The following is a 26,895-nucleotide window of genomic DNA, read 5'->3' as shown; positions in this document are numbered from 1 at the left end:
GCATGTTCTAAAGAACAACACCTGATAGAAGTGAGGGCAGATCCAAACAGGGTGGGCAGAGGGAGAAGTTGGACTGTGATGCAGTTGCAACAGTGGCCTCACAGGATCCCATGGGGAGCCTTCTAGAGGCAGGATGTCCCTTTGGAGATGTTCCAACTCTGGAAGGGAAGCAGGTCAGATTCCTGGAAGGGAGAGCCACTCCCTGATGCTAGACAGCTTTCTTCCATTGGAAGCATTTCTCAGGAGGGGCTCAGCTGTGAGCTATCAACTGGAACAATGAATTTCATTGTTCACTACAACTCTGTATAGAATCTTCAAATTTTTAAAGGAGATGCTTATCAGTTCCTAGAATATCTTGCTGGTCACAGCAAGTCATTCGGTCTCCCGGGACTCAGTTTCTTGCTGTATGAAATATGTATACTGAACTGAAAGTTCTTTAGAGTTTATAACATTCTTTGCATCCATTTCCATTTCAGTGTGCAAATTAAATTCTAAGGTCAGACATAAGTTTTCCCAAAGACATACTTGGCTATATAGAGGCCAATAATGTGGATAGATAGGCCCTAATTTTTTAATATTTCTGCTGTGCAGTTATGGAAAAAACATGCATTGTTATAATGCTTTCAAGTATATGTTCCTTAACTTGGGGCAGACTCTTGGGGCAAAATTGAATAAGAGAGTTGAATTAGAGCTTTTTATTTTAAAAATATTTTGGTTACCTCTTGTTAGGTGTTTGCTGAAGAAGCTAGCCTGCTATCTTCCTAGGAACATTGGCCCATATTGATAAAATTGAAGGAATATACTGGCATGAGGTGTAAAGGAGAGAGGAGCATAACTAACTTTAAAGCACATTCTTAGAAGCTCTTATTTATTCTCCTTTTAGAAGCTCAGGAAGCAAACAGGTGTAGATAAACAGCGATAGTAATTTCTCAAGGACCATCCGTTTGGGAATCAGATGGGTCTAAATGCTCATCCTATGTCTTTTATGGGACTTGCGAATTTCATTCTCATGCTCCTGCAGGATTCATCAATTGTGGTTGTTATTGATGGAAGCTTGTTTCCTGGCAGGAGAGGGAAAAGGGCTCAGGGAATGGGCCTCTCTTAAGTGTGCCTGGTAGAGTTGATGAAGGTTCATAAAGAGAATGGAAAATATATCCAAGAAAAAGAAAATGTTCTTTTTGGATAAGGAAATGGGAAGTGAAATCAAATTTAAAGCGGTGGGTATTATACAAATATGATGCAGAGAAGCAAACAAAAAGAAAAAAAAAGAAGAAACAATTTTAAGATTGGTGGTTGTATGGGTGTAGGATCAACTTTTAAATTGAATGTAAGTTTTTCTAAAAAACCTTAATCTTTTTCTTCAACACAAAGCTTCATAAGGATTCTTGGATCATACTGAAATTTGGTTAAGATGTTTCTTAATTTATTTTATAAAATAAAAGTTATACTACTTTACTTTTTAAAATGGCATAATAAGTTGGATTACCCTTATAAAAACAGAAGTTATACTATTTTTAGGTTTTCCAATTATATAGTCTGTTGACATGCTTATACCCCCCTCAAATCACATATACCTTAAAATATTATACTATATTGTGATGTTGTGGTTTACTGCTTCATATTTGAGTGGAGACTTTGCCACTTGACTTTTAGAATAAACGTTTACAACTTATTTTCAACACCTTCTTTAGACTTGGTCAGTAACTTGATATCAAACAAATACATTTGACATCACATGTGCTTTGTGATATTTTGTGATAAAGAGAAAAACATTTTACTGAAGAGCTATATGAAGCATTATAGGTTTTAAAAAATGATATATGATTTTTTTTCTCCAAAATGATATACGATATTTTTTTCTCCAAAATGATGTAGTTCTAGTCAGCAAGGACATGAGTTAAATTATGGGGAACTCTGAGGATTATAGAAAAGATTTCCCTAAGAAGTTCAGTCTTGACTTACATAGTTTTCTCCATATGAGTCTTCCTGTTTTTTTATAGCATGATCAGGTATGTAGGTAACCATAAATCTGAGGAAGGGAGGATTACTCAATACATAATTATTAATCCTTTTATCCCTACCTTTGACTCTTACAGAATCCATTCCAATATATGGTCATGTGGCTCTTTGGAGCAGTGTTCCATCATGTTCCACGATGGTGACATCATACGGAGCACAGAAATCAATGTTAGCAGATAACCAGCCCATATAAAATCGAGTAAGTAAAGTTTTAAAAATTGTATCATGGAAATATAGATACTTTTATGTAATAGCATAACTAATAATAAGGAAGATGTGGCAAAACAGGTGAAGTTATATATACCCAGAACTTTTAAAATGAGCATCTTGGTTTAAAAAATATACCGTTTGTTATTGCATGCTTAAAGTATATATTTGAGGGCACAGAATATTGCACATAATTTTTTTTCTGGAAAGAGCCACTTAGTAAATATTCTATGCTTTGTGAATCAAATGATCACTGTCACAACGAGTCAACTCTGCCCTATTGCTTGAAAGCAGCCATCATCGTGTATGGGCATGGCTGTGTCCCACCGGAACTATTTACAAAAACAGGCAGCAGATGAGGGTTGGCCCCTGGGTCATAGTTTGTCAATTCTAGGCATATAAAATGACAGAACTGTGCATATCACTTTCTGTATATTACTGGATTAATTTTGAAAGAACTTGGGTGCTTAAAATTAAATAATAAATGTAATCAAACCATCTAATTTTTGAATGAGTTTACTAATGTAAGGATATTAGAAGGTAATGTAGATTAGATTTTTTAAAAGACTAATTGAGACTTTTGAGGAGTATTTTAGAGAAAGGTAAGGTCAAGTTCAGTCTCGATAACTAACAAAATATAGTAAGGTATAACTTGATGATGGAGATATGTTCTAAGAAATGTATCGTTGTACGATTCTGTTGTGGGAACATCCTTGGCTGTACTGACACAAACCAAGATGGTATAGCCTATACATGTCCAGTCTATATGGTATAGCCAATTGGTTCTAAGCTACAAACCTGTACAGCATGTTACTATACTGAATACTGTAGGCAATTGTAACACAATGGTATTTGTGTATCTAAACATAGAAAAGATACAGTAAAAATACGGTATAAAAGATAAAAAAATATATACCTGCATAGGACACTTAGGATAAATAAAGTTTACAATACTGGAAGTTGCTCTGGTTGATTCAGTGAGTGAGTGGTGGGTGAATGTGAAGGCCTAGGACATTACTTGACACTACTGTAGACTTTATAAACACTGTACACGTAGGTCATGCAAAATTTATTAAAATATTTTTCTTCTTTTAATAATAAATTCACTTTAGATTATAACTTTTTAAAGTTAAGACACAAACATTTTCTTTATCTTTTTGACTTTTGTAATAACACAACTTAAAACACAAACATATTATACAGCTGTACAAAAATGTTTTTCTTTATATCCTTATTCTGTAAGCTTTTTCCTGTTTTTAAAATTTTAAAATTTTTACTTTTTAATTTTTTTTTGTTAAAAACTAAGACATAAACCCACACATTAGCCTAGGTCTACACAGAGTCAGTATCATCAACATCACTGTCTTTCTCCTCCACATCTTATCTCACTGGAAGGTCTCCAGGGTCAGTAACACACATGGAGATGTTATCTCCTATAATGTCAATGCCCTCTTCCTGGAATATCTCTGGAAGGAACTTCCTGAGGCTGTTTTACAGTTAACTTTTTTTTATATAATTTTTTTTATTATACTTTAAGTTCTAGGGTACATGTGCACAGCATGCAGGTTTGTTACATATGTATACATGTGCCATGTCGCTGTGCTGCAGCCATTAACTCATCATTTACATTAGGTATACCTCCTAATGCTATGCCTCCTCCCTCCCCCCACCCCATGACAGGCCCCAGTGTGTGATGTTCCCCTTCCTGTGTCCAGGTGCTCTCATTGTTCAATTCCCACCTATAAGTGAAAACATGCGGTGTTTGTTTTTATTGTCCTTGTGATAGTTTGATGAGAATGATGGTTTCCAGCTTCATCCATGTCCCTACAAAGGACATGAACTCATTCTTTTTTATGGCTGCATAGTATTCTGTGGTGTATATGTGCCACATTTTCTTAATCCAGTCTATCACTGGTGGACATTCGGGTTGGTTCCAAGTCTTTGCTATTGTGAGTAGAGCCACAATAAATATATGTGTGCATGTGTCTTTATAGCAGTATGACTTATAATCCTTTGGGTATATACCCAGTAATGGGATGGCTGGGTCAAATGGTATTTCTAGTTCTAGATCCTTGAGGAATCGCCACACTGTCTTCCACAATAGTTGAACTAGTTTACAGTCCCACCAACAGCGTAAAAGTTAACTTTTAAGAAAATATAAGTAAAAGGAGTACACCACACATAATGATTAAAAAAGTATAGTATAATAAATACATAAACCAGCAACATAGTTATAATTGTGTTATGTACTGTAGATAATTTTATGTTATACTTTTATTTGACTGGCAGCACAGTAAGTGTGTTTCCACTAGCATCACCATAAATTGAGCAATGCACTGTGTTATGACGTTATGATGTCATTGTGGTTTGGATTTGTGTCTCCATTGTTGGACGAGGGGGCTGGTGGGAGGTAATTGGATCACGGGGAGAAACTTCCTCCTTGCTGTTCTCATGATAGTGACTTCTCATGAGATTTGGTTGTCTAAAAGTGTGTAGCACCTCCCCCTGCTCTCTCTTCATCCTGCTCTGACCATGTAAGACATGCCTGCTTCCCCTTCACCTTCTGCCGTGATTTTGTTTCCTGAGGCCTCCCCAGTCATGCTTCCTGTATAGCCTGTAGAACTGTGAGTCAATTAAACATTGTTTTTTCTTTATAAATTACCCAGTCTCAGGTAGTTTTTTATAGCAATGTGAGAATGGACTAATACAGGTATCTTTGTCACCAGGTGCTAGGAATTTTTCAGCTCCATTATAATCTTATGGGACCACCTCATTGTATATGCAGTCTATCATTGACTGAAACTTCATTATGGGGCGTGTGTGGCATTAAAGCACAGAAATAAATCTAAGCATCTGGCTTCTTACTGGTAAAGTGAATCTATACATTTTATTTTCACTTCCAGTTATAATTTCTAATTAACATCCTCAGATAGAATTCTGTAGCATGTATACTAGATCAAGATAAACAGTAAAATAAGTGAAAGAGTGTAAGGAAATCGAAACATTTTATAAGAACTCTAAGAGGAAAAAGGTAGTTTCTTTATTTTTCCATCATTTTTAGTATGAAAAAATAAAATAACTATAAATTCAAAGAAAAAACACGGAAATCATGTTCTTTGACAGTAATTATTTATAAACTGAAACTTACCCCTTAACTTCATGAACTTCCTAGAAATTACTGTTTCTTGGAATTTTCATTAAGAATTCCCCAAACTCAAGAACAAATTTACTGGTGGGTTTTTTTTTGTTTTTTGTTTTTTGTTTTTTGTTTGTGAGACGGAGTCTCGGTTGTTTGCCCAGGCTGGCATGCAATGGCATGATCTTGGCTCAGTGCAACCTCCGCCCCTGAGGTTCAAGTGATTCTCCTGCCTCAGCCTCCTGAGTAGTTGTGATTACAGTCACATGCCACCATGCTCAGATAATTTTTGAGTTTTTAGTAGAGACGGAGTTTCACCACGTTGGTCAGGTTGGTCTCGAACTCCTGACCTCGTGATTTGCCCACCTTGGCCTCTCAAAGTGCTGGGACTACAGGCGTGAGTCACTGTGCCTGGCTGATGTCTTACTGATCCACACAAATTATTGCTACCATTGAGGGGTTAAAAAAGAAGCAGGGGGAAATTTTGGGTATTGAGTGATAATATTTAAGACATTTTTAGTAATAGCAATGTAGTTGTAAAGTGTCTTGTCACTGAGATATTGATGGAATGAATAAACATTCTTTTTTTAACAAAATTATTCTGATCAGTTCTGTGGCAAATTAGCTATGGCAGGGGAATTTTGCTTAAACGAAATTACGCTTGAAATATGCAAGAGATTTAAACAGAGATCTCCCCTAGTATGTGAGTAGTAAATAAGTGTTTCAAAGTCATAAGAAGAGTGTCGTGTGCCTTCTCTTTTCCTTTTATGAATTCTCTTTGACTCCTACATTTTTAGGTTCAGCCTCCTTTGTCAGGATACTTAAAAACAGGGGCACTTTGATTGGTTACTTTTTGGTGGCCAATAATAGTTATTCATATCAGGATTTAGGTTAGATGGAATTAAAGACCTCAAGTATCTCTTTCAATTTGCATAGTAAAACAGGCAAGTAAGTGTAATTTGTTCCTTGGTGAACTCTGCTCTTACTGTAACAAGAACCCAGAAAGGCACTATTTGTATCAGTTAATCCCTTGAAGGTAGCTTTTATTTTGGATAGTCACCTGGGGAGTGTAATGGGCTCAATGCTAAAGAAACATTTGAAATATTTCTGCCAACCGAATCTCACTTGTAGTCTTTATCATGATTTCTTTGCTATAATTTTTACATTCTGAAAATAAACATATTTATAAAGCAGAATTGGGGTATCAACTAAGTTACTAAAAACCTCACCAGTGCATGTTTTCACTCAAGGCCCCTCCTCTTTTATTTTAGCTAGGGATGCAGCTTACAAGCTTGGGTGGCCTTGAGTCACCACTTTTAACTCAATTTAGTTAAAGTTTTTAATTTTATTTCTTCCTATCTCTTTGATTATCAGGGTAATATGTGCTCATTATAGAAGAGTGAAAACTACAGAAAAGTTTAAAGTGGAAAAAATATCACCAGTTGCCGTACTTACTAGAAGGCAGCTAAATGCATGACTGTTAACAGGTTATTTTGTTTACGTGATTGCTATAAAAAAGATTGAGAAGTTGCATTGTGGTTTTGCTTGTTTAACAGGAAATTGTGACATTTCTCTGTGACATTACATAAGTAAACGTTATTTTAATGTGTATATAATACTCTAATTCAAAAGAGGATCCAACCCATCATTCCTTTCTCTAATTTTTGATTATTATAAATAATACTTCAGTGAATGTATTTTTGAATAAATTTTGTCCATATTTCTGATAATTTCATTAGGTACATTTCCTAGGAAGGGAACTAGGATGTCTAAAGTAATAAATATTTTAATGGTGCTCAGATCTTATCCCAAAAATGATGTACAGATTGACACTTTTGTCATCCCTACACCTTCATCATCTCTATGTGAGTCTTGGTGCTATTGCATCCTCACCAGTGCTGATGTTTCACAATTCTTTCTGGTTCTATGAAGAATAGGGGCAGCAGTTCATGCCAAATGTAATTCTTATCTTGGAAACCACAGAGAAAATTATGAGAATGGGATTGAAGGGAGTCCCACAAACTAGGTCTAGCAAAACCCAGAGACAGTGAGTAACCATAAAATCCAGAACATGTTACTGTAGATAGGCAAAAGCAACTGAAATTAGCAGAATTTGTGCAGGAAGCACTGCCAGGAGGAATGAGAGTGTGGAGGGGCCACGGTGATAGCAGATGTTGCTGACTGTCAGCAGGTAAGAAGGAAAGAGTCCTGTTTTGAGTGGGAGCTAAACTCAAATAGGGAGTCATTCCTGGGAGAATTGGAGAAAGATGTTTTTGTCCCCATAAGAGGCAGATCTCAGAAAGCACATCTTTTAAAAAGGAGAGAAATGCATTGGAAGGAAGGGGTTGTATGCCTTGGCGGCAGCTTCTAGTGAGGAAGCTGGAGGAGCTCAGAGCTGGTGCATGTGTCATTCCTTGTAAGATCCAATGGACTTCACAAGGTGCATCCTGACAGGCAGAGTTGGATTCCTGCCTGCATTGTGCACTTAGTGCCTGGGACTTTTCTCCTTTTATGGAGATGTGGACAAGTTAATAGCCTGTGTGGCTCATCTTTGACCAATGGGATACAGAAGTTAGCAACACATTCTTCCCCTTTTCTCTGCCTGAGTGTGACCTCTTAAAAGTACAGTTTGTGTACTGCTGTGCACTTAGAAATGATGAACTCTGTTGCACACCGTTATATTGGCTCCCTCCATCCTTCGTTTCTGTTTTGTTATTGTTGTTGTGGTTATTTTTTCTCCTTATTTTCACTTCTTTCTGCTTTCCTGGAATCATACCCCTCAATAAAATACTTTTTTCTGTGTCTAATGATGATGTCATACCCGTCATACCTTTATTGTTTTTCTGATTTCTATTGGGATTTCTTTTCTATTCCATGGATTATTTAAAAATGTATTGCTTAATTTTCAAGCAATTGAAGATTCCCTAGTTGTCTTTTTCATTTTTAGATTTCACAGCCAGGTTTCTTTTTTTTTTTTTTTTTTTTTTGAGACGGAGTCTCGCTCTGTGGCCCAGGCTGGAGTGCAGTGGCCGGATCTCAGCTCACTGCAAGCTCCGTCTCCTGGGTTTACGCCATTCTCCTGCCTCAGCCTCCCGAGTAGCTGGGACTACAGGTGCCTGCCACCTCGCCCGGCTAGTTTTTTGTATTTTTTTTTTAGTAGAGACGGGGTTTCACCGTGTTAGCCAGGATGGTCTCGATCTCCTGACCTCGTGATCCGCCCGTCTCGGCCTCCCAAAGTGCTGGGATTACAGGTTTGAGCCACCGCGCCCGGCCAGGTTTCTTTTAGAGAATAAAACATTGAGTACTTTTAGTCCTTTTAGTTTTGTCATGACTTGCTTTAGGCCCAACATATGGTTAATTTTGGCAAATGTTCCAAGAGGACCTAACAAAAGTAAGTTTTGCCATTGAGTGCAATGCACCTTAGTGAACAGGTACGTCAAATTTATTGTTTTGTCCACATCTACTCTGTCCTTGTTGACTTTTTCTTTTACTGTGTATTTTATCAGCTTTTGAAAGAGATGTTTTTACATTACCCACAATGACGGTGAATTTGCCTATAAGATTTAAAGCTGTTATTTTAGAAGACTATAGATTTTGGAATGTGAGACCTTCCTGGTACTTTGACCTTTTCATAGTTAAGAAATGCACACCATCATCTTTGTAATAAGGCTACCTGCCTTAAAGTCTGCTTTGTTATTAATGTAGCTACCTCAGCTTATTTCATTTAATATTGCATGATATATATTTTCTCATCCACTTGCTTTCAGCCTGTTTTTTTCTCTATGTTATACACATGCATCTCTTGTAAACAGCAGGTAGCTGTGTTTTATGTTATTGTTTTGAATTCAGCCTGACAATCTTAGTCTTTTACAGAGTATTTAGTTCATTTTTATTTAATATAATTTGTGTTTGTATTCATCAATCTATTTTTTTTCTGTTTGACTCAGCTTTTATGTAGCTTTTTCTTCCTTTGTTGTTATTACTTAGCTATTACAACATGCATCCTTTGCATATTACATTCTATTTAATGATTTGTTTTAGGAAGAGATAATTGCAGTTTGATTTAAACCCTTAGAGAAGAATACAAACTCCAAATTGTTTCCATGAAGTGAGAATGCCACTGATATCTAAGCTTGATAAAAATTTCACAAGAAAACTATTTTCCCAATTTTATTTATGAATATCAGTGCAAAACTCTTTGTATTATTGGCAGAAAAAAAATCCAGCAACTCATTAAAATAGTAATCATTAAAAAAGTAACTCATTAAAAAAGTAATGTCATGACCAAGCAGGCAGGGTTCATTCTAGGAATGAAATATTATGAACTCTATTAAAATAATTTATCATATTAATTGGTCTAAAAATCATATGTTAATTTCTATAGATGCTGAATATTTATTCAACAAAATTCAACAGCCATTGTGGATATTTTTTAAAAAGACAACTCAATGAAATAAGAGTTAAAACATTTTATGAACATGGCGAACTGACAAACTATTTACGCTGTAGGGGCAGAAATGGGGTGATCCCTTTCTCCCCCTTGTAAAGGTCACAGCCTACACCCTTCTAACAAAAGACAAATTAACAAGAGAAATGCATAACACACTTAGTTGATCATAGTTTCATGTGACACAGAAGCCTTCAAAAATGAAGACCCAAAGACTCAGGGTGAACTATCCATTTTCATACTCGTCTTTTTGGAACGTTTATGGAGACTTCATTAGCTAGGCATGATTGAAGCATAAACAGCTAATGTAGAACTGTACTTGGACAAAAATGGCATGATCTAATGTTAATAGACCTGGTGGCGAAATCTCAACAAAGCCTGTTCGGATTCTTCTTGCCCTATCTATGCAACTTTCCTTCCTCCCAGGTATGGGATATGGCCCCTCTGGAATGAGAGTCTTAATTGCTTTTTGACCAACTGTTACATGGAAAGGTCAGGGAAGTTTAGAGTAATATTTTTAGGTTTTATGCCTGGCTTTGGTGAAAAGGGGTTCTGGCTCCTATGACCTGCGTTGAGGAAGAGGGCTTCTAGTTTCTATAGCTCTCCGTGGGGAAGAATGAGGCTGAGAGACACGAGAATAGAAGATCAGAGAGAAACTTGCTTCTGAGGCTGCTTCTGAGGACTTCATTTTGAAATATTATTTTTTGAGCCCTAAGAATGCACACAAACAAACACAAACACACATGCACACAAACACACCATCTTGTCTCAAAGCCATTATTGTAATGGGAAAAAAAAAAAAAAAAAAAAAAACACTAGAGGCATTTCTGCTTATTTAGTTAAAAGTAAAATCAGATAAGGATGCACAATTCTCAACCCTGCTACTGATGCTGTACCAGAGATTTTAGCCAACAAAGCAGATGCAAGAGACAAGTTAAGTCTTAAGCTCTAAGACCTAAGTAGGTGGAAGTAAAACCTTTATGTTTTTGTGACTTAATATTTAGAAAACCCCCAAATAACCTGTGAAAGTTTCTAACCATTACTCAATTCCAGCATCTAAAATAGGAAAAACAGAGATACATCTGACTCATTAAAAAAATCCTTTGGTTGGAAAAAAAAAACCCCACATACACAAAAAACCAACAACAAAAACACCCTCTGGGGAAATTCAAAAGAATGATAAACTGAGAAAAATATTTACTTCTCCAATCACCAAGCACTTCCCCCCTAATATATTAAGACCTTTTAGAAACTGGGGCATGGGGGGAAATATAAACTGTAGAGCTGTTGGCAAAGAACGTAAATGAACAGTTTATATAAAAAGAATTGCAAATAGCATTTCAACTCAGAACAAAAGTGTTCAACTCCACATAAGACGCTAGTTTTTATTTGATTTTATTTAAGAAATGAGAGAATATAAGTACATATTTCTAAATTTGCTTGCGTTTTATAAAGAAACTTTCAAGGAAGCATAAGAATTAATAGAAATGGTTGTCTACAGAGACCAGAGTGGAGGGACAACAAATAGGGTGAATGGGACTGGAATCGAAGCCTAATTCTTACGTAAACACTTTCTCATATTGTTTTGTTTTTTAGCCATGTGAACATATTACTTTTATAGAAAAAAATATAAAAATACAAATTTGCAATTCCTTTATGTAAGGTGAAAAATTTCACCTCTTTCGATTACTGTGTAAGTTGAGTTATTTAAAGCATTCATGTGCTATTTGTATTTTTATTTCTTAAAATCATCTGTTCAAGTTCTTTAGAGATATTTTTGCTTTGTAGTTTTTTTAAACAAACTTTATAATTCCTTAATATATTTAGGAACAAGTACATTTTAACATTTTTATCTCACCTTTTAAAAGTCTGGTTATCCTATCATTTTGTTTATTATACATTAACTTAGAGAAATTAGTAATTCTTATTTTGTCAGATCTATCAATATTCCTGTGTTGACTTTTTAAGAAACATTACTTTATTTTTGAGATGACAACCGAACGCTAAATGTTTAATGAGAATCATATCAATTTTAAGGAAATTGATTATCACTGGCTGACCTTTCACTTCAAACTGCCCTAGTTTTAATAAATGCATAGAACATTTCAAAGGAATCATGACAGTATATTTTACTTCATGACCTTTAATCTTCTTCATGAAACCTTCATTTTGATGAATGACAAAAGGAGAAAATACAGAAAATGATTCTGGGTACTTTAATGACATCTCTTTGCATGAACTATGAACCACAGTTACCAGTGCTATGAGACTGGAGGGTGTTGCTTGTTCATTAGAGATTCTTACAGTGATTAGGAAACAAAGACTAACTGTGAAATGAGACTTCATGGTTTGGGAGATCTGGAAACATCAGGTGAAACTGAAGTTCTCCCACATGAATAAAACATTTTTATTTTTAAGGCTAAGTAGGACATCTGTAACTACTATTTGCTTTCTTGAAGGAAAGTATATTAGGTTGCAAACACTAAAGGGGAGATAGGTGGGCATGTTTCTTAATCTTAGGTAGAATTTAAAGATTACAAAGATCTGAATGTATGTGTGTTGGGAGATGGAGGAACAGGGAAGAAATAAAATGGGTTTAGATCATCCAAGATTTTAACAAACAAAAGTTTGAAATTTTGCAAGCACTATATTTACCTATGTTCCAGGTGCTCAGATTGCATAACAAATTATTCTCAGACTTCATGTAATAAAGACACCATTTACTATGCTCATAAATTCTGCAGATCAGGAATGCAGACAGGGCACAACAGGTATGGTTGTTTCTGCTCCAGATGCATGGAGCTTCAGTGGAAGACTTGAAGGCTGGGAGGCAGGAAGCAGGTCATTTTTCTCTAAAGAGCCAGAGAGTAAGTATTCTCGGCTTTGCAGGATTTAAGTACAGTCCCTGTCATTACTATGTATTTCTGCTGTTTCAGGATAGTAGACACCATTGATAATATATAAATGAATGAACATGGGTTCCAATAAACTTTATTTTCAAAAACAGGCAACTGGTTGGGTTTGGCTCCCTGAGGTACCTGAAGGATAATTTGTTTGCATGTCAGGTTGATGAGAAGTGTCAAGTGGAGGTCTCAGTTGTTCTTCATGTAGACCACTCCATGTAGGCTCATTCCTTTGGGATAGTTTGGGCTTCCTGTCCTCATGGAGGCTGGGATCTAACGATGTAAGTCTTCAGAAAGAGGCAATTAATATATACCCCAAATCCTCCTAAGAATCTCCTTAATATATCTATGACACTTCCTCTTCTTAATAAACAATGGAAAAATGAATGAGTGGAACTCAAGACATTGCCTCAAATGATTCATCCTTGCCCAAGGATGGACTCACAGAGACTTGGCACAGCAGGTTGGGCAGGTATGTAAGTCTTGAATGATACCGGTTGATCTCTTTGCCACTGTAGTTAAGATGGGCTTCTGCTGTCACTGAGAAGTTCCAGAAATATTAGAGCTCATCTAGAAATTACGTAAATATTTACTTTTTTTCTAGAATGTCTTTTTTTAAACTAGAATTTATTTGTCATAGGAAGTGAGATGAGAATATAAATCTCTTAAAGACCTAGACGAATGCTTCACAAAATCCTTGTTAAGTAGTAACTTGTCCCTTACCTGCTGCTTCAAGATGCAGACAGTGCTTCATTGAGTCAACTGTCAATATGTTAGTATTGATAGAACAAACTTGTTTTATTTTGTGATAAATTTTAACATCTACTAGGTCTAGTTCCTCTTTATTCCTTTCCTATTTAAAAATTATTTTCACCAGTAGATGTTTTTGGATGAACTTAAGGATCATAGTGTCAAGTTCGCTTCTTATGTCAATTCTTATATGTCAATTTCACTTCCGAATTTATTTCTTATGAAATAATTTGGAAAAATGATATTTCTGTAATATATAGTTTCCATCTAGGAATAAAGTATGCTTCTCAAATTACTTAATTGTTCTTTCTGCCTTTCAATCTAGTTTTACTGGTTTCTTTATATATTTCCATACATTACCATATTCATTCCTATTATATAATTTTGTTGCTAATGTGGATTAGGTAATTTCCCCTACATACCGCTGAGACATGGAATGATAAATATAAGAGTTGTTGATATTATGAGGTATATATTTTGGTTTCTGTCCATGGTTTCTGTCTCATAATTCCCATAGATCTTGTTTTTCCTAGTTGACTAAAACAATAGGTATGTCTTTTGTTAAAGTATTTAGTCTTTTGTTCTTGATTTCTGAAGCAGCTTCTAAACAGCTTTAAAGTAATAAAGGTGAAAGACAGCCTTTTGTCATAATGTTGGGGCTGTTTAGGGCTCAGAAGCAGGACTCAGAAAACTGATCTCTCTCTGACCTTTTCCTGACACGCCTCTCCTTTTTTTTTTTTTTTTTTTTGTGACGGAGTCTCGCTCTGTCGCCCAGGCCGGAGTGCAGTGGCATGATCTCGGCTCACTGCAAACTCCGCCTCCTGGGTTCACACCTTTCTCCTGCCTCAGTCTCTCCAGTAGCTGGGACTACAGGCGCCTACCACTACATCCCTGGGCGTGGTGGCTCACGCCTGTAATCCCAGCACTTTGGGAAGCTGAGGCGGGCGGATCACAAGGTCAGGAGATTGCTCCCCTCCTTTTAACTTAAAATTTTCAATTTTATAAGACAGGGTCTCACTCTATCAGCCAGCCTGGAGTGCAGTGGCACAATCTTGGCCCAGTGCAGCCTTGACCTCCGGGGCTCAGGTGATCCTCCCATCTCAACCTCCTGAGTAGCTGGAGCTACAGGTGCACACCACGCTGCCTGGCTAATTTTTTGTGTTCTTTTGTAGAGATTTGGTTTCACCATGTTACCTATGCTGGTCTTAAGCTATCTATCCATCTCAGCCTCCCAAAGTGCTGGGATTACAGGTGTGACCCACCCCACCTGGCCTTCCTGCCTCCCCTGCCACTTTTTTTAAACTTTCTCCTTTTTCTCCCCAAGGAAAGCTATAGAAACTAAAAATATACTCTTATCTTCCCTCCTTTTGTGTCTTGGAGCTGGTCATAGAGAATTTGTCTGATTGTAAGTCATAAGATTCCCATTTCTGAAGGGGTCCTCCCGCACCATACCCAGGAAGAAGGAATGCTGCACAGAGAGGCCAAGAAAAATCTCAACAGTCCTTGCTGGGTTGCCCCACTCAGTCTATTCATATTAGGCCATACTTTCGTTGTCCAGTCATATTTTTACATGGTTGTCCATGCTTCAATCATTCCTATCCAATGAATTTTCCATAAGAGGCCCAGAAAGATAGAATGGGGGGAGCCTCTGAATAGCTGAACTTGTGGAAGCTTGCAGAAAGGTGAAGAATTCATCCACGTACGGGTGGGTGGCACATCCCACTTCCACAGGAATGGAAGCACTTGTGCTCAGGACCCTTTAGACCTCACCCTATGTATCTCTTCATCTGACTGTTTATTTTCATTTAAAAAAATATCCTTTATAATAAAGTTGTAAATGTGTTTCTCTGAATTATGTGAGCCAATCTAACAAATTAATGAAACCCAGGGACCAGGCTATGGGAACTCTCATTTATAACTGGTTGGTTAGAAACCCAGGCAAAATAACCTGGGACTTGTAAGGACTGAGCCTCCAACCTGTGTGATCTGATGCTGTCTCCAGGTAGATAGTGTCAGGAGGCTATTTCCAGGTAGAGAGTTGGGTGTCCACTGCAGAACTGACTGCTTGCTTGTTGGTTGGGAGAAATCCCCACACACTTGGTCACATAAATTTTCCGTGTTGATTGTTGTGGTATGAGAGTAGAGAAAAACTGTTTTTCCCACTCAGCACCTATGGTTTAATTCATACCTTCTTTTTTCACTCTGTATGCCACTTACTTTAAAAAAATAAAAATGTGAGTGTCTTGTCTAGCCAGCAAGACTAAGAAATAAGTTTGTCTTCTGCTTTTTGGGGCTCTGTTTTTTTCAGTTATAGGAAGGAAGGATAGAGTTGAATCAAATACTAATTCTTAAAGCATCTTTTGTTTTTTTAGTTCTCTTATACTGTGAGGTAATGTGGGGTGTATTTATGTTTTTCTTGGTATCCTAATGTATATAATACTTAGAAAGTTGTCAGAACCCTCTAGGGATTAGACATATATGCATAGATAAATAAGCATGAACCTCACTGTCAGCATCTACCATTAGTGAGCTTATTTATTTAATTCTTTCTCTTATTTTAATTTTCTGGTACAATAGGTTATGTTAATATTCTGTGAAAACTAACCTGACATTGTTAACCTTTTCATGGGACATTACACTTTGACTACTGTCACAGTTAGTAAAGCTCACTTTACAGAAATTTAATTTGTGCATTAAAAATGTGTATATACAATTACCTTTTATTAACACATATTTTACAGTTGTGGTTAAATCACTGTATAATTTTATTGAAACGTATGAAATGATTGATTTTGAGATAGAGATCATACCTAGTGCCACATATGGTGGGAAATACGTGCACATCCTTGTTGAGAGGTATTTTCTTTAGGATGGAAGGCCTTTTGAGAGAGACACTGCAGCTCTCCTGTGCCTCAACCTACCTCCCTGGGCCAGGCCTTTAAGCTGTCTCTGATGTGGTGGGTTCAGCTTCCTTTATGCCACTTGGCTACTGCCTCTTCATGCAAGCCTCTGACTCACCCCTCAGCTATCTTCCATGTTCCCTGTGGGTTTTGGCAGAAACTTCTGGATTTCTTCCAGAGAAGACGCTCAGATGGGCTGCCCAGGGTGTTTCTGAGCCAAGGTTAATGGCTGCATCATGTTGAATTTAGCAGAAATAGAGAGTTAAAAGAAGAGAATGTTGTCTGGGTAGAAAAATTTTGATTTTAGATTTATTAAGTTTGAGGCAATAATAGGCTATTCAAGTGGAAGTATCCCAGGGGACAGGGATTGGCAAACTTTTTCTGTAAAAGGCCAGATGGTAAATATTTCAGTCTTTGTGGACCGGATGTGATCTCTGTCACATCTTATTCTTTGTAATTTTTTTTTTTTTACCATTCTTTTAATGTATATTTAAAATGCAAAAATGTAGGACAACAACAAAAAGCTGCAATGTAACTTGTCTCATGACAGAGCCTTGACTGAGATATTGGGTCTAGAAATCTAGATTAATATTCACCATGTGGATAATTTGAAAACTCATGAGTAAGCATAGATGTACAATATTCTAATTAAGATAGATTATTATTGTAAATTATATAAGTATTTACATTGAAAGTGTTTTGCACAGAAATAGATTTTATAAAATCATGTCTTATTTTTTTGAGCCACGTAAAGTTACTAAGGACTTCCATCAACCAGATATAAAAATAGATTCAATAAAATTAATCAAATTTTTCAAATTTGATTAGGATTTAAGAAAAAGAGTTTCAGAAAATTTCTAATTTCATAATTCTGTGGAAATTAATGCAAAATAACGTTAAGCTTACTGGATGTCACAGAGGCTAAAAGTAATCTTTGGTTTATGAGAATATCATGATACATGATAGAATAAGACAGGCTGTAAGAATTGTAGCCAGCTGTGTTGCCATCAAGGAATTCTAATATTTATGCTTTAACTGTGGGATTAAAGGGGGTTATATCCTTTCAAAATTGACTGAAATAAATGCATTATAGGTAGGATTAAATAAAAACAACATGAGTTCTTTACTTCTGTCCAAATTAACCAAATGAATGGCACAAATTGAAGAAGTCTTTTAAACTAGCCATAATTAATGAGTTCATTTATTCCCTTAATTCAAGTAGATCACTAAAGTTTAAGTCTATTTTCCTAATGGAATTTTATTGATTGTAAGTTTAACCAACATGTTTTGCTTTTTGCAATAGATTTATAGAAAGATTCAACATTTTTACTAGTACAACCTAGAAATTATTTTACTTCTTTCATTTAAGATGATACAATGTTTCAGATAAATTTTTGAAATCTATAGAGTATGACTTTCATATATTAAATGCAGAGTGCAGAATACAGAAGTTAGTTTTAGATTCAACATTATGCCCAAGTTCCAGTAGCACCTTTATACCTGAAGTGTTTGAGAGAAACATGGGCAAATTGGAGCTTATGTGGAAAGACATAACCAGGAATGTAACATATCTAAGTACTAATTCAAGTGAAAAATAGCTAAAACAACTAGTATGGAGAAGAAAGACCTTGGAGGGTCTGACCTCATGTATGCATTGCACAATGGGGTGTATATCACAGTTGTCTTAAACATTTAAAATGGCAGAAGAAGGAGCAGACTCATTTATCTATCCACTCATCCATCTGTCTAACCATTCACCCATCATTTCATATAGAAATAGCCTTCTATATGCTAATCTTATTGTATATACTAGAGACAGAAAGATGAGTAATATAACCCTTACCTAAAGAAGCTCATAGACTAATGAAGAAGCTCATATTTTGTGGGAACACTTATTAGTTAGGTAAACCATTAGCTTTCTTTTCCTCCTCTATAAGTCCAGATAATAATAATAATAATACATAACTCAGAGGATTATCTATGGGGGAAAATGAAATTGTGAAAAGTACTACAAAATGCTATAGAATGTTAGATGACATATTATTGACTGAAGGTTTCTGGATAAGAGATTACTAACTCATGTTTTCTGAATCTCTTGATTTAATATTTTATAGTAAATCAGTTACGTGTGGTGTGATAAACCATGTAAAATTTAGTGTCTTAAAATCACAACACTTTATTATTTCTCATTATTTTACTGGTTAACTGAATGATTTTCTCCCTGTCTTATTTGGGCTCATTTGAGATCTCCTCACTCACCTGCCTGGTGCCTTGGTGATGGCTGTTGTGTGAGCTGCTTTCATCATGCAGTTTCTTCATTAGGTAGTCCAGCTGGATTTTCTTACATGACAGCAGAAACAGTCAAAGATGTAACAAACAGAATGGCAAGGCCTCTTGGGACCTAGAGTTGGAAGTCACACATTATTTTTGCCATATCCTGTTGGTCATAGCTAGTTATAAAGACATAGGACATAAATCATAGCTGGGACATAAATCATAGCCAGCCCAGATTTAAGGGGAGGGAAGATAGACTCCACCTTTCAATGGGAGAAGTGGCAAATTCACATTGCAGAAGGGCACATGGGATGGAAGAGGCTGTTGTGGCCATCTTTGCAACTATGTACCACATATACACATGACAGGTTTTTATTTCCCATTTGGTAAAGTGTAAGTAATCTATTTTTCTGTGTACAGTGGCTAACAGTAGTACTTATTTTTTTTGTATTTCAATCATCATTGCTAGCAAGGAAATAATAGTATGAAAAGGCACAGTTTGAGTTCTCCTATATAGTTCATTCCGTCATTGTTGTTCATAATTAAAGAAATTGCAGCAACTTCTAACCAATAGGTTATGAGTGAAGGATTTGTCTGTCTGTGAAAAAATCTAGTAGTTTGAAGGTTCTTAATTCTTGCTACTTTATTATTACGCTATCGTCAATTTTTTAGCAATAAGAGGTACATTTTTACTTTACTGCTTAATATCTGTCACTTTTATTCCTCCATAACAAGAAGATAAATATTTTAAGTCAGTTTTCCTCTTGTCTAAGTATATAACCAATGGTTACAGAGCATGGAGTTGGGGTGAAGTGTGACTGTGTTTTCTTTTTATTTTAATCTAGTAGTTTCAATATCATTTCTAACTAGATAGCCTTACTTTTCCAATGTCTCACCACAAACCATTACATTGCTGCATTGATTTATTTTTGTTGTTTTGAAGTCTCAGTGAATTTATGATTTACATCCCACTCTATTTTGAGGGTATGTGTGCTAAAGCAGAAAACACAAACTTGTCCATTTTGGTGAAATAAGGGTATTCCAAACTTTTGACAGTTGCAAAAATCCTACTTTGAAAAATATTCAGTCTCCAGATGAACTGTAGACTTTAAATACATAAAAGCAGTTATAACAAAGAAAAATATACCAGTTTATAACCAATGATGTATGTTGATCACAGACTCTAGCTATAGGAATGCCTTTCATTTTCTTGAAAATACAAGACAATTTCTTATCTTTTAACTTATAGATATGTTGCCCTCTCAGGTTGAAACACACCCTACTATTCTTTTGATGAGTGTCTCCCTACCCTGTAAGTCCCAGTTTCCATGTCACTTCCTCCAGTCTTCTGGCCAGGCACCTCTCTTGCATGTTTGCATAGCACCCTCCTCTAATGCCTCCCATTATCATCTAGCTGCTGTGGACTTTTCTTTCTTCCCACTAGACTATGAGCTCAATGAGGACAGTCATGATGCTGACCTTGAACATGTTTATACCTTCACTTCTTAGCACAGCAGTTAGAACATTGTAGTGGGCAATTGATATTTGTTAAATGAATGAATTTGGGGTAGACCGTAATAAAATCTCCCACTTTGTGCATTTTCATTCAGATAAAAATAAAATAGAAAATCTCTTTTTTGAATCAGGACTCATAGTTGTTTGGCACTGAAATAGAAAAAGCATACAATGATCTATCATTTCATTGTGTACAACAGATCAAACATTACACTTTGTAAGTGTCTACATAGTCTCTCATTAAATGGTTCTTTATATAATCAAAGATATGATTTTTCTTGTTACTTTTATTTTGTGGTTCCCTAGCAAATTACTATGGGAATTAAGGTCACCCAAATCAAATACCTCAATTATGCCTTTGGTATCTTACTCATCACTATCCTACCTACTTTGCCTGTATCTTTCTGCTTCTTAAAATTTTCTACAGCTTCCTTTCACCCTCTGAAACAATAATGACCTCATTGCCCCACTGTTCTCAGAGGGCTCAGCTATTAGACACAAGTTATTTGACTGTATCTGCCTCTTGGAACACACATGAAGTAATGTATTTATACTATCTGACAATATATTTCAACTCACCTTCTGTAGTTGCCACCTTTCCTTAATTTTTGTCCATTTATATCATACATATAAACTACTTTATTCATTCTGACAGCAGTAGCATAGATTTCATTCTCTTTTTAATTTCATTATATGGTTTGCTTCCTCTAAAAACAAACATTCTAGTTTTTTATACCATTTCTAATATTCCAGCATAATTAATGATCTGCTCTTTTCACTCAATGCATATTTGTACTTTGATAACTGTGAATTATTTGGACCAGCTAAACAATGTAAGCAAATTGAACATTCACAGCATTTGATCATTCATAGCATTTGATCTATTTTGTCTGGGTCTTGATATTTAGAAAGTTCAGCCAAAGTTGATATTACAGTGTTAAATTTGCAGGAATTTCAGGTAACTCTTCAGTTGATCTTTATTGAAATAATGAACCACAGTCTAGAGCCCTTGTGCTTTTGTATGCTTACTAGGATTCCATAATTTTTAAGGATATCTAGTTGGAAATTTGGGGAAGTGGGGATTTGACTTTTGGTTCATTCTCAACTGAAGTGTAGCATGTATAGGATGCAAATACAGACCAACCAGACTGAACTTTCTGTGTGCTTTGTGGGGTCATTTGATTATTTGTGTGGTATCTCACATGAGACTTAATTTTAATTTAAACAAACCTGTAAGTCTGTTCAAGGTACAGGGAAACCCAGGTAGAAGTAATACCCTAACAATTTTGCAGAGAATTTCAAAAATATAAAATGTGTCAATACAAAAATTAGCCAGGTGTGGTGGCGCCTGCCTGTAATCCCAGCTACTCAGGAGGCTGAAGCAGGAGCATTGCTTGAACCCGGGAGGTGGAAGTTGCAGTGAGCGAAGATCATGCCACTGCACTCCAGCCTGGGTGACAGAGAAGACTTAGTCTCAAAAAAATAAAAAATGAAATAAAAAATCTCTGAAGTTTCATAAAATAAAGAATTTAAAGGTACAGTAACAGCATATTAATTTATTACTGTATGCTAAATAGTGTGCTAGGCACATTACATACAAGATTATATATGCAGTATGTACGCAATGTGCCTCCTAAAATGTGTTAAATGTGTTTATGATTTGTATTATTATCTCTGTTTTTCAGCAGCTCTGGAAGTTAAATAAATTGCCCCATGTATTAGTTTTCTATTGCTATGTAACAAATCACCACAAACTTAGAGAATTAAAATAACACCATGACTTATATCATGGTTCTTTAGATCAGAAGGCCAAGCAAGCTGGACTGGATATTCTACTTAGGGTCTCTGAAGGTAGAAATCAAGGTGTCAGACAGGCTGGGCTCTTAGTTGACAGCTGGAAAGAATTCATTATCAAGCTCATTCAGGTTGTTGGCAGAATTAAATTATAACTGAACCTCGAACAACATGGGTTTCAGCTGCACAGGTTCACTTATACCCATATTTTTAAAATAATTATATTTGAATTCTTTTGGATATTTGAGACAATTTGAAAAAAAAAACAAACAGATGAACAGTGTAGGCTAGAAATACTGAAAAAATTCGGAAAAAGTTAAGTGTGACACTAACTAGTCTGGAGATACTAGTCTATTTTATCATTAACTACCAAAAAATATACACAAATCTATTATTAAAAGTTAAAATGTATCAGAACTTACACATATAAGCACTTAGAGTTGACAGAAATGTAAACAAATATAAGGAGGCATAAAATTAATTGTGGAACACACTAAGCTACTGTAATCATTTTGTAACCCCCTCCTGTTGGTATTGAGGTGAACTCCAGTGCTGTGAGTCTCTGCATAAAATGCCCTGTGATGCTAATCAACCTGTGTGAGCAGTTTATTTCCAGTAAATTGCATACTGAAGTAAAAAGTTACCTCTTGCAGTTTTCGAGTATTTGTCATAGTGTTTAGTGTACTACCATAAACCTTGAATAACACCCATAGGAAGTGTCACTAGTGATGCTGAAAGTGCTTCCAAGAAACAGAAAAGTCATGACATTACAAGAAAAAGTTGGATTGCTTGATATGTACCATAAAACGAGGACTGCCACTTTGATTGCCCATCATTTCAAGATACATGAATCCATCCTAGGAAAAGGAAATTCCTGAAGCTGTAGCTGCAGCTACAACAGCAGGTGCAAAAACCTTGCACATTTTGTGAAATACCTTTGTATTTCATATCGAAAATGTAGCTTTTATGTGGGTACAGGATTGCTATGAGAAAGTCATAGCTATAGACCAAGAGACAGCATACTAGTTTCCTAGACACCATTAAACAATAATTAAATAGAAAGGATATCTGCCTTAACAGGTTTTTAACACAGACAAAAGTGTCTACTCTGGGAAAAAAAAAGCCACAGAAGACATTTGTTAGTAAAAGATAGAAGCCAGCACCAGGAATTAAGGCAGCAAGGGATAGGCTAACTCTACTGTTTTGTACAAATGTAGTCAGGTTTATGATCAACACCGCCCTCATCTATAAAGCTGCTAATCCAAGCGCCTTGAAGGGAAAAGATAAACACCAGTTGCCAGTCTTTTGCTTTTACAAGAAGACCTGGACAATGAGAAGCCTTATTCTGCATTTGTTTTATCAGCTCTTTGTCTCTAAAGTCAGGAGGTACCTTGCAAGTAAAATTCTTTTGATTTTGGACAATTCCCTTGGCCACCCAGAACTCCATGAATTCAAGATCGAAGGTGTCTAAGTTGTCTACTTGATCCCAAATACAACTTCTCTAATTCATTCTCTAGATCAAGAGGTCACAAGGACTTTAAACGCATTACACATGGTACTTCATGGAAGTGATTGTCAGTGACATGAAAGACAGCCCTGATAGAAAGGACACCATGAAAGTCTGGAAGGATTACACCATTGAAAATGTCATTGTTATTGAAAAAGCCGTGAAGGCCACTAGCCCAAAGCAATAAATTCCTACTGGAGAAAACTGTCCATATGTTGTGCATGACTTCACAGGATTTATGATGGGGCCAATCAAGGAAGTTATGGATGAGATTGTAGGTATGAAAAAAAAAAAAAAAAAAAAAAAAAAAAAAAAGATGGCGTAAAGGATTTCAGGATATGGATCTTGGGGAAATTCATGAGCTAATAGAAACCGCACCAGAGGAATTAACAAAAGACAACTTAATGGAGATGAATGCTTTTGTACCAGTGCCACACTATGAGGAAGAAGACATATTATAAATGAAGCAGTGCCAGAAAACAAATTGACATTAGACAATCTGGCAGAAGGGTTATTGTTATTCAAGACTGCTTTCAACTTCTTGCATGACATGGACCCTTCTATGATACAGGCACTGAAACTAAAGCGAACAGTGGAAGAAAGATGCTACCACATAGAAATATTTTTAAAGAAATGAAAAAGCAAAAGACTCAGAAGTTACAATGAGTTTCCTTGAAGTTACACCAGGTGTGCCTGCCTCTCCTTTCTCCCCTTCCACCTCCTCCACTTCTTCTGCCTCTGCCACCTGAGACAGCAAGACCAACCTCTCCTTTTCCTCCTCAGCTTACTCAGTTTGAAGACAATGAGGATGAAGACCTTTATGATGATCCACTTCTACTTCATGAATAGTAATTATGTTTTCTCTTACGACTTTCTTAATAGTAATTTTTTCTACACCTTGCTTTATTGTAAGAATACAGTATCTACTACATATGAAATACTTTCAAAATATGTGTTAATTGGCTGTGTTATCAATAAGGCTTCTGGTCGACAGGAGGCTATTAGTTTTGGGGGAGTCAAAATTTATAGGTAGATTTTTGACTTTGCCAGGGATCAGTGCCCCAACCTGAGTTGTTCAAGGATCAGCTGTACTTGCAGTTGTAGGAGTGAGGTGCCAGTTTTCTTGCTGGCTGTCAACAGGGGCTGCTCACCACTCTGGGAAGCTACCTGTGCGTCTGCTCGTGTGACTCACTCGTTTCGAACCAGCAATGGCATGTTGAAACCTTCTTATGATTTGAGTCTTTCTGGGTTTCCCTTCTCCTACCAGCCAGATAAAGTTCTCTGCTTTTAAGGGCTTGTGTGATTACATTAGTCACCCCTTCTACGTAAAATCTCTCTATGTTAAGGTTAACTATGCCTTGTAACATGAAACAGTCACAGGAGTGATACGTTGTCACATGCACAGTTAGTGTGAGATATTCTGGGGGAGAAGGGGCATAATTCTGCTTACCATATCATATTGCTCAAAACAGAAATTGGCAGAGTTAGAGGTCAAGCCTGGGTTTGGTTGAACTTCAGAGCTTTTTTCTATACCACATTCATCAGAGGGCCTAATTTTATCTGTGGTGATATGGAAACCAGTCTTAGTCCTATATAGCCAGGCTATGTTGGTTCCATAGAGTGCTGTAAATGTATTGCCTCAGAGGTCTCCAGCACAGTTTTACGTACACACTGGTCCTGTAAAATAGGAGATCCAGATGGTCAGAAATGCATACATTAGGTTTTGTTATGCACCTTATATTTCTCTGATTTGCACTTGTGTGTGTTTGTTTAGTCTGCACTATTTTATTACAAGCTTTGATTTCTACTTTCTACCCTTTCTCCCTTCTGCTTACTTTATGAACATACTTTAAAAACTTGGTTAACTAAGAGTCAGGTTCACTGCAGTTTCTTATGGAAATTTGTAGTCATATGTTTTTTTTCTGTTTAGTTAAATCCTTTCCAGAGGTGATTGAGTTGAGTGACCATAATGTGCTAAGAGAACTGCAAAAGATACAAAACCAATCAAGAGAAATCCCTTACTTGATCATACAAAGCTATCATTTAACTAGGGACCCCATGGATTTTTATGAAGTGGAATATTTGATCTGGTGCACACAATAGAAAAAAAAAAAAAGCAAATGTGTGATTTCGTTGGTTTTTTTTCTTTTTTTTTTTAGACAGAGTCTCGCTCTGTCACCAGGCTGGAGTGCAATGGCATGATCTCGGCTCACTGCAACCTCTGCCTCCTGGGTTCAGGCAATTCTCCTGCCTCAGCCTCCTGAGTAGCTGGGACTACAGGTGCCCGCCACCATGCCCAGTTAATATTTGTCTTTTTAGTAGAGATAGGGTTTCTCCATATTGACCAGGATGGCCTCGATCTCTTGATGTTGTGATCCACCCGCCTTGGCCTCCCAAAGTGTTGGGATTACAGGTGTGAGCCCCCGTGCCTGGCCTCAGTGATTTTAAATAACATAAACAAATATATGCCATATATTTCTTAGGCTGTTAAGTGTAACATATTTTGAGATAACTATTAATTTCTTTGTTAACAGCTTTTGAATCTTGTTTGCTTGCCTCCATTCAGAAAATGACACAGTCTTCTTTTTCCTCATGACTCACCAGGCCAGAGACAGCCTCCCAGATTATAACTAGCTCAGTGGTATGAGGAGCAGTATGGATTGTGTATGAAACAAAGTCCAACTTTTATTTACTCAATGACTAAGTAATTTGGGACAAGTCATTAGATACAGCTGGACCTCATTATTCTCCATTATAAAAATAAGCAAACAGTTCCACAATTCTATTATTTTAAATGACATCTGCTGTGATACACTTTGCTTAGTATCCAAGAGGCTGGAAATAGTTAATTTATTTTAGTTTGACCGCTAAAAAACTTGTTCTCTGGATCTCATAAAGACATGGAAACATTTTACAAGTCAATATGTGTAAATATTATAGTAAAATTAATTTGAATATACATGGGGCTTATCATACTTAATCAAGTTATAAGATTGTCTTTCCTTCTTTACACAATAAAATTCTTTCTTTGGTTTCAATTTTTTGTATATGCTTGTGTTCTCAAAGGTGTTCCTTTTATTCTCTTTCTTTTATTTAACCAGAAATATATTTTATTTTGAATGTTATTTTGTCATAATTCATGCATGATTGTGCTTACTTTAAATGAGATATGATTATTTCTGCTGTCTAGGCTACATGATCAAAATATTAAAAAACAGACATGATGATTGCAGACTATGGCCAACATGGCTACACAATGTCTTAGAAAAGTTAGTTTTGCCTTTCTTTGTGAAATATATTGCATGAAACACTGATGTTATCATTTTGATGGATTCTCCCCCAAATTGATGGTCTGGTTTTTACAAGTCAAAGCATTCACATATTTTAAAGTGTTAAAGAAAATTAAATGAACAGTTAAATTAGAAATGGAGGATGAGCTATAA

The 26,895-nt window shown here is 36.1% G+C and overlaps 1 protein-coding gene across 5 annotated transcripts in view; it reads left to right on the top strand.

Annotated features, from left to right (window-relative positions):
- The window catches only part of IL15 (interleukin 15), a 98,783-nt gene that overhangs the window by 19,549 nt on the left and 52,339 nt on the right, over positions 1-26,895 (top strand). For all 5 annotated transcript variants that reach the window (XR_001004945.1, XR_001004944.1, XM_011970324.1 and 2 more), the window contains exon 2: positions 2,097-2,218. Coding sequence is in view for 1 of the 5 variants with exons in the window: in XM_011970322.1 (XP_011825712.1) it covers positions 2,097-2,212 (116 nt within the window). In the remaining 4 variants the exon portion in view is untranslated. The remainder of the gene's footprint in view (positions 1-2,096; positions 2,219-26,895) is intronic.

The sequence above is a fragment of the Mandrillus leucophaeus genome, unplaced genomic scaffold (genome assembly GCF_000951045.1).
Source record: "Mandrillus leucophaeus isolate KB7577 unplaced genomic scaffold, Mleu.le_1.0 Scaffold943, whole genome shotgun sequence".
In the NCBI taxonomy this organism is placed as follows: Eukaryota; Metazoa; Chordata; class Mammalia; order Primates; family Cercopithecidae; genus Mandrillus; species Mandrillus leucophaeus.
The sequence above is the reverse complement of the archived record's forward strand: the minus strand, read 5'-3'. Positions and strand labels throughout refer to the sequence as shown.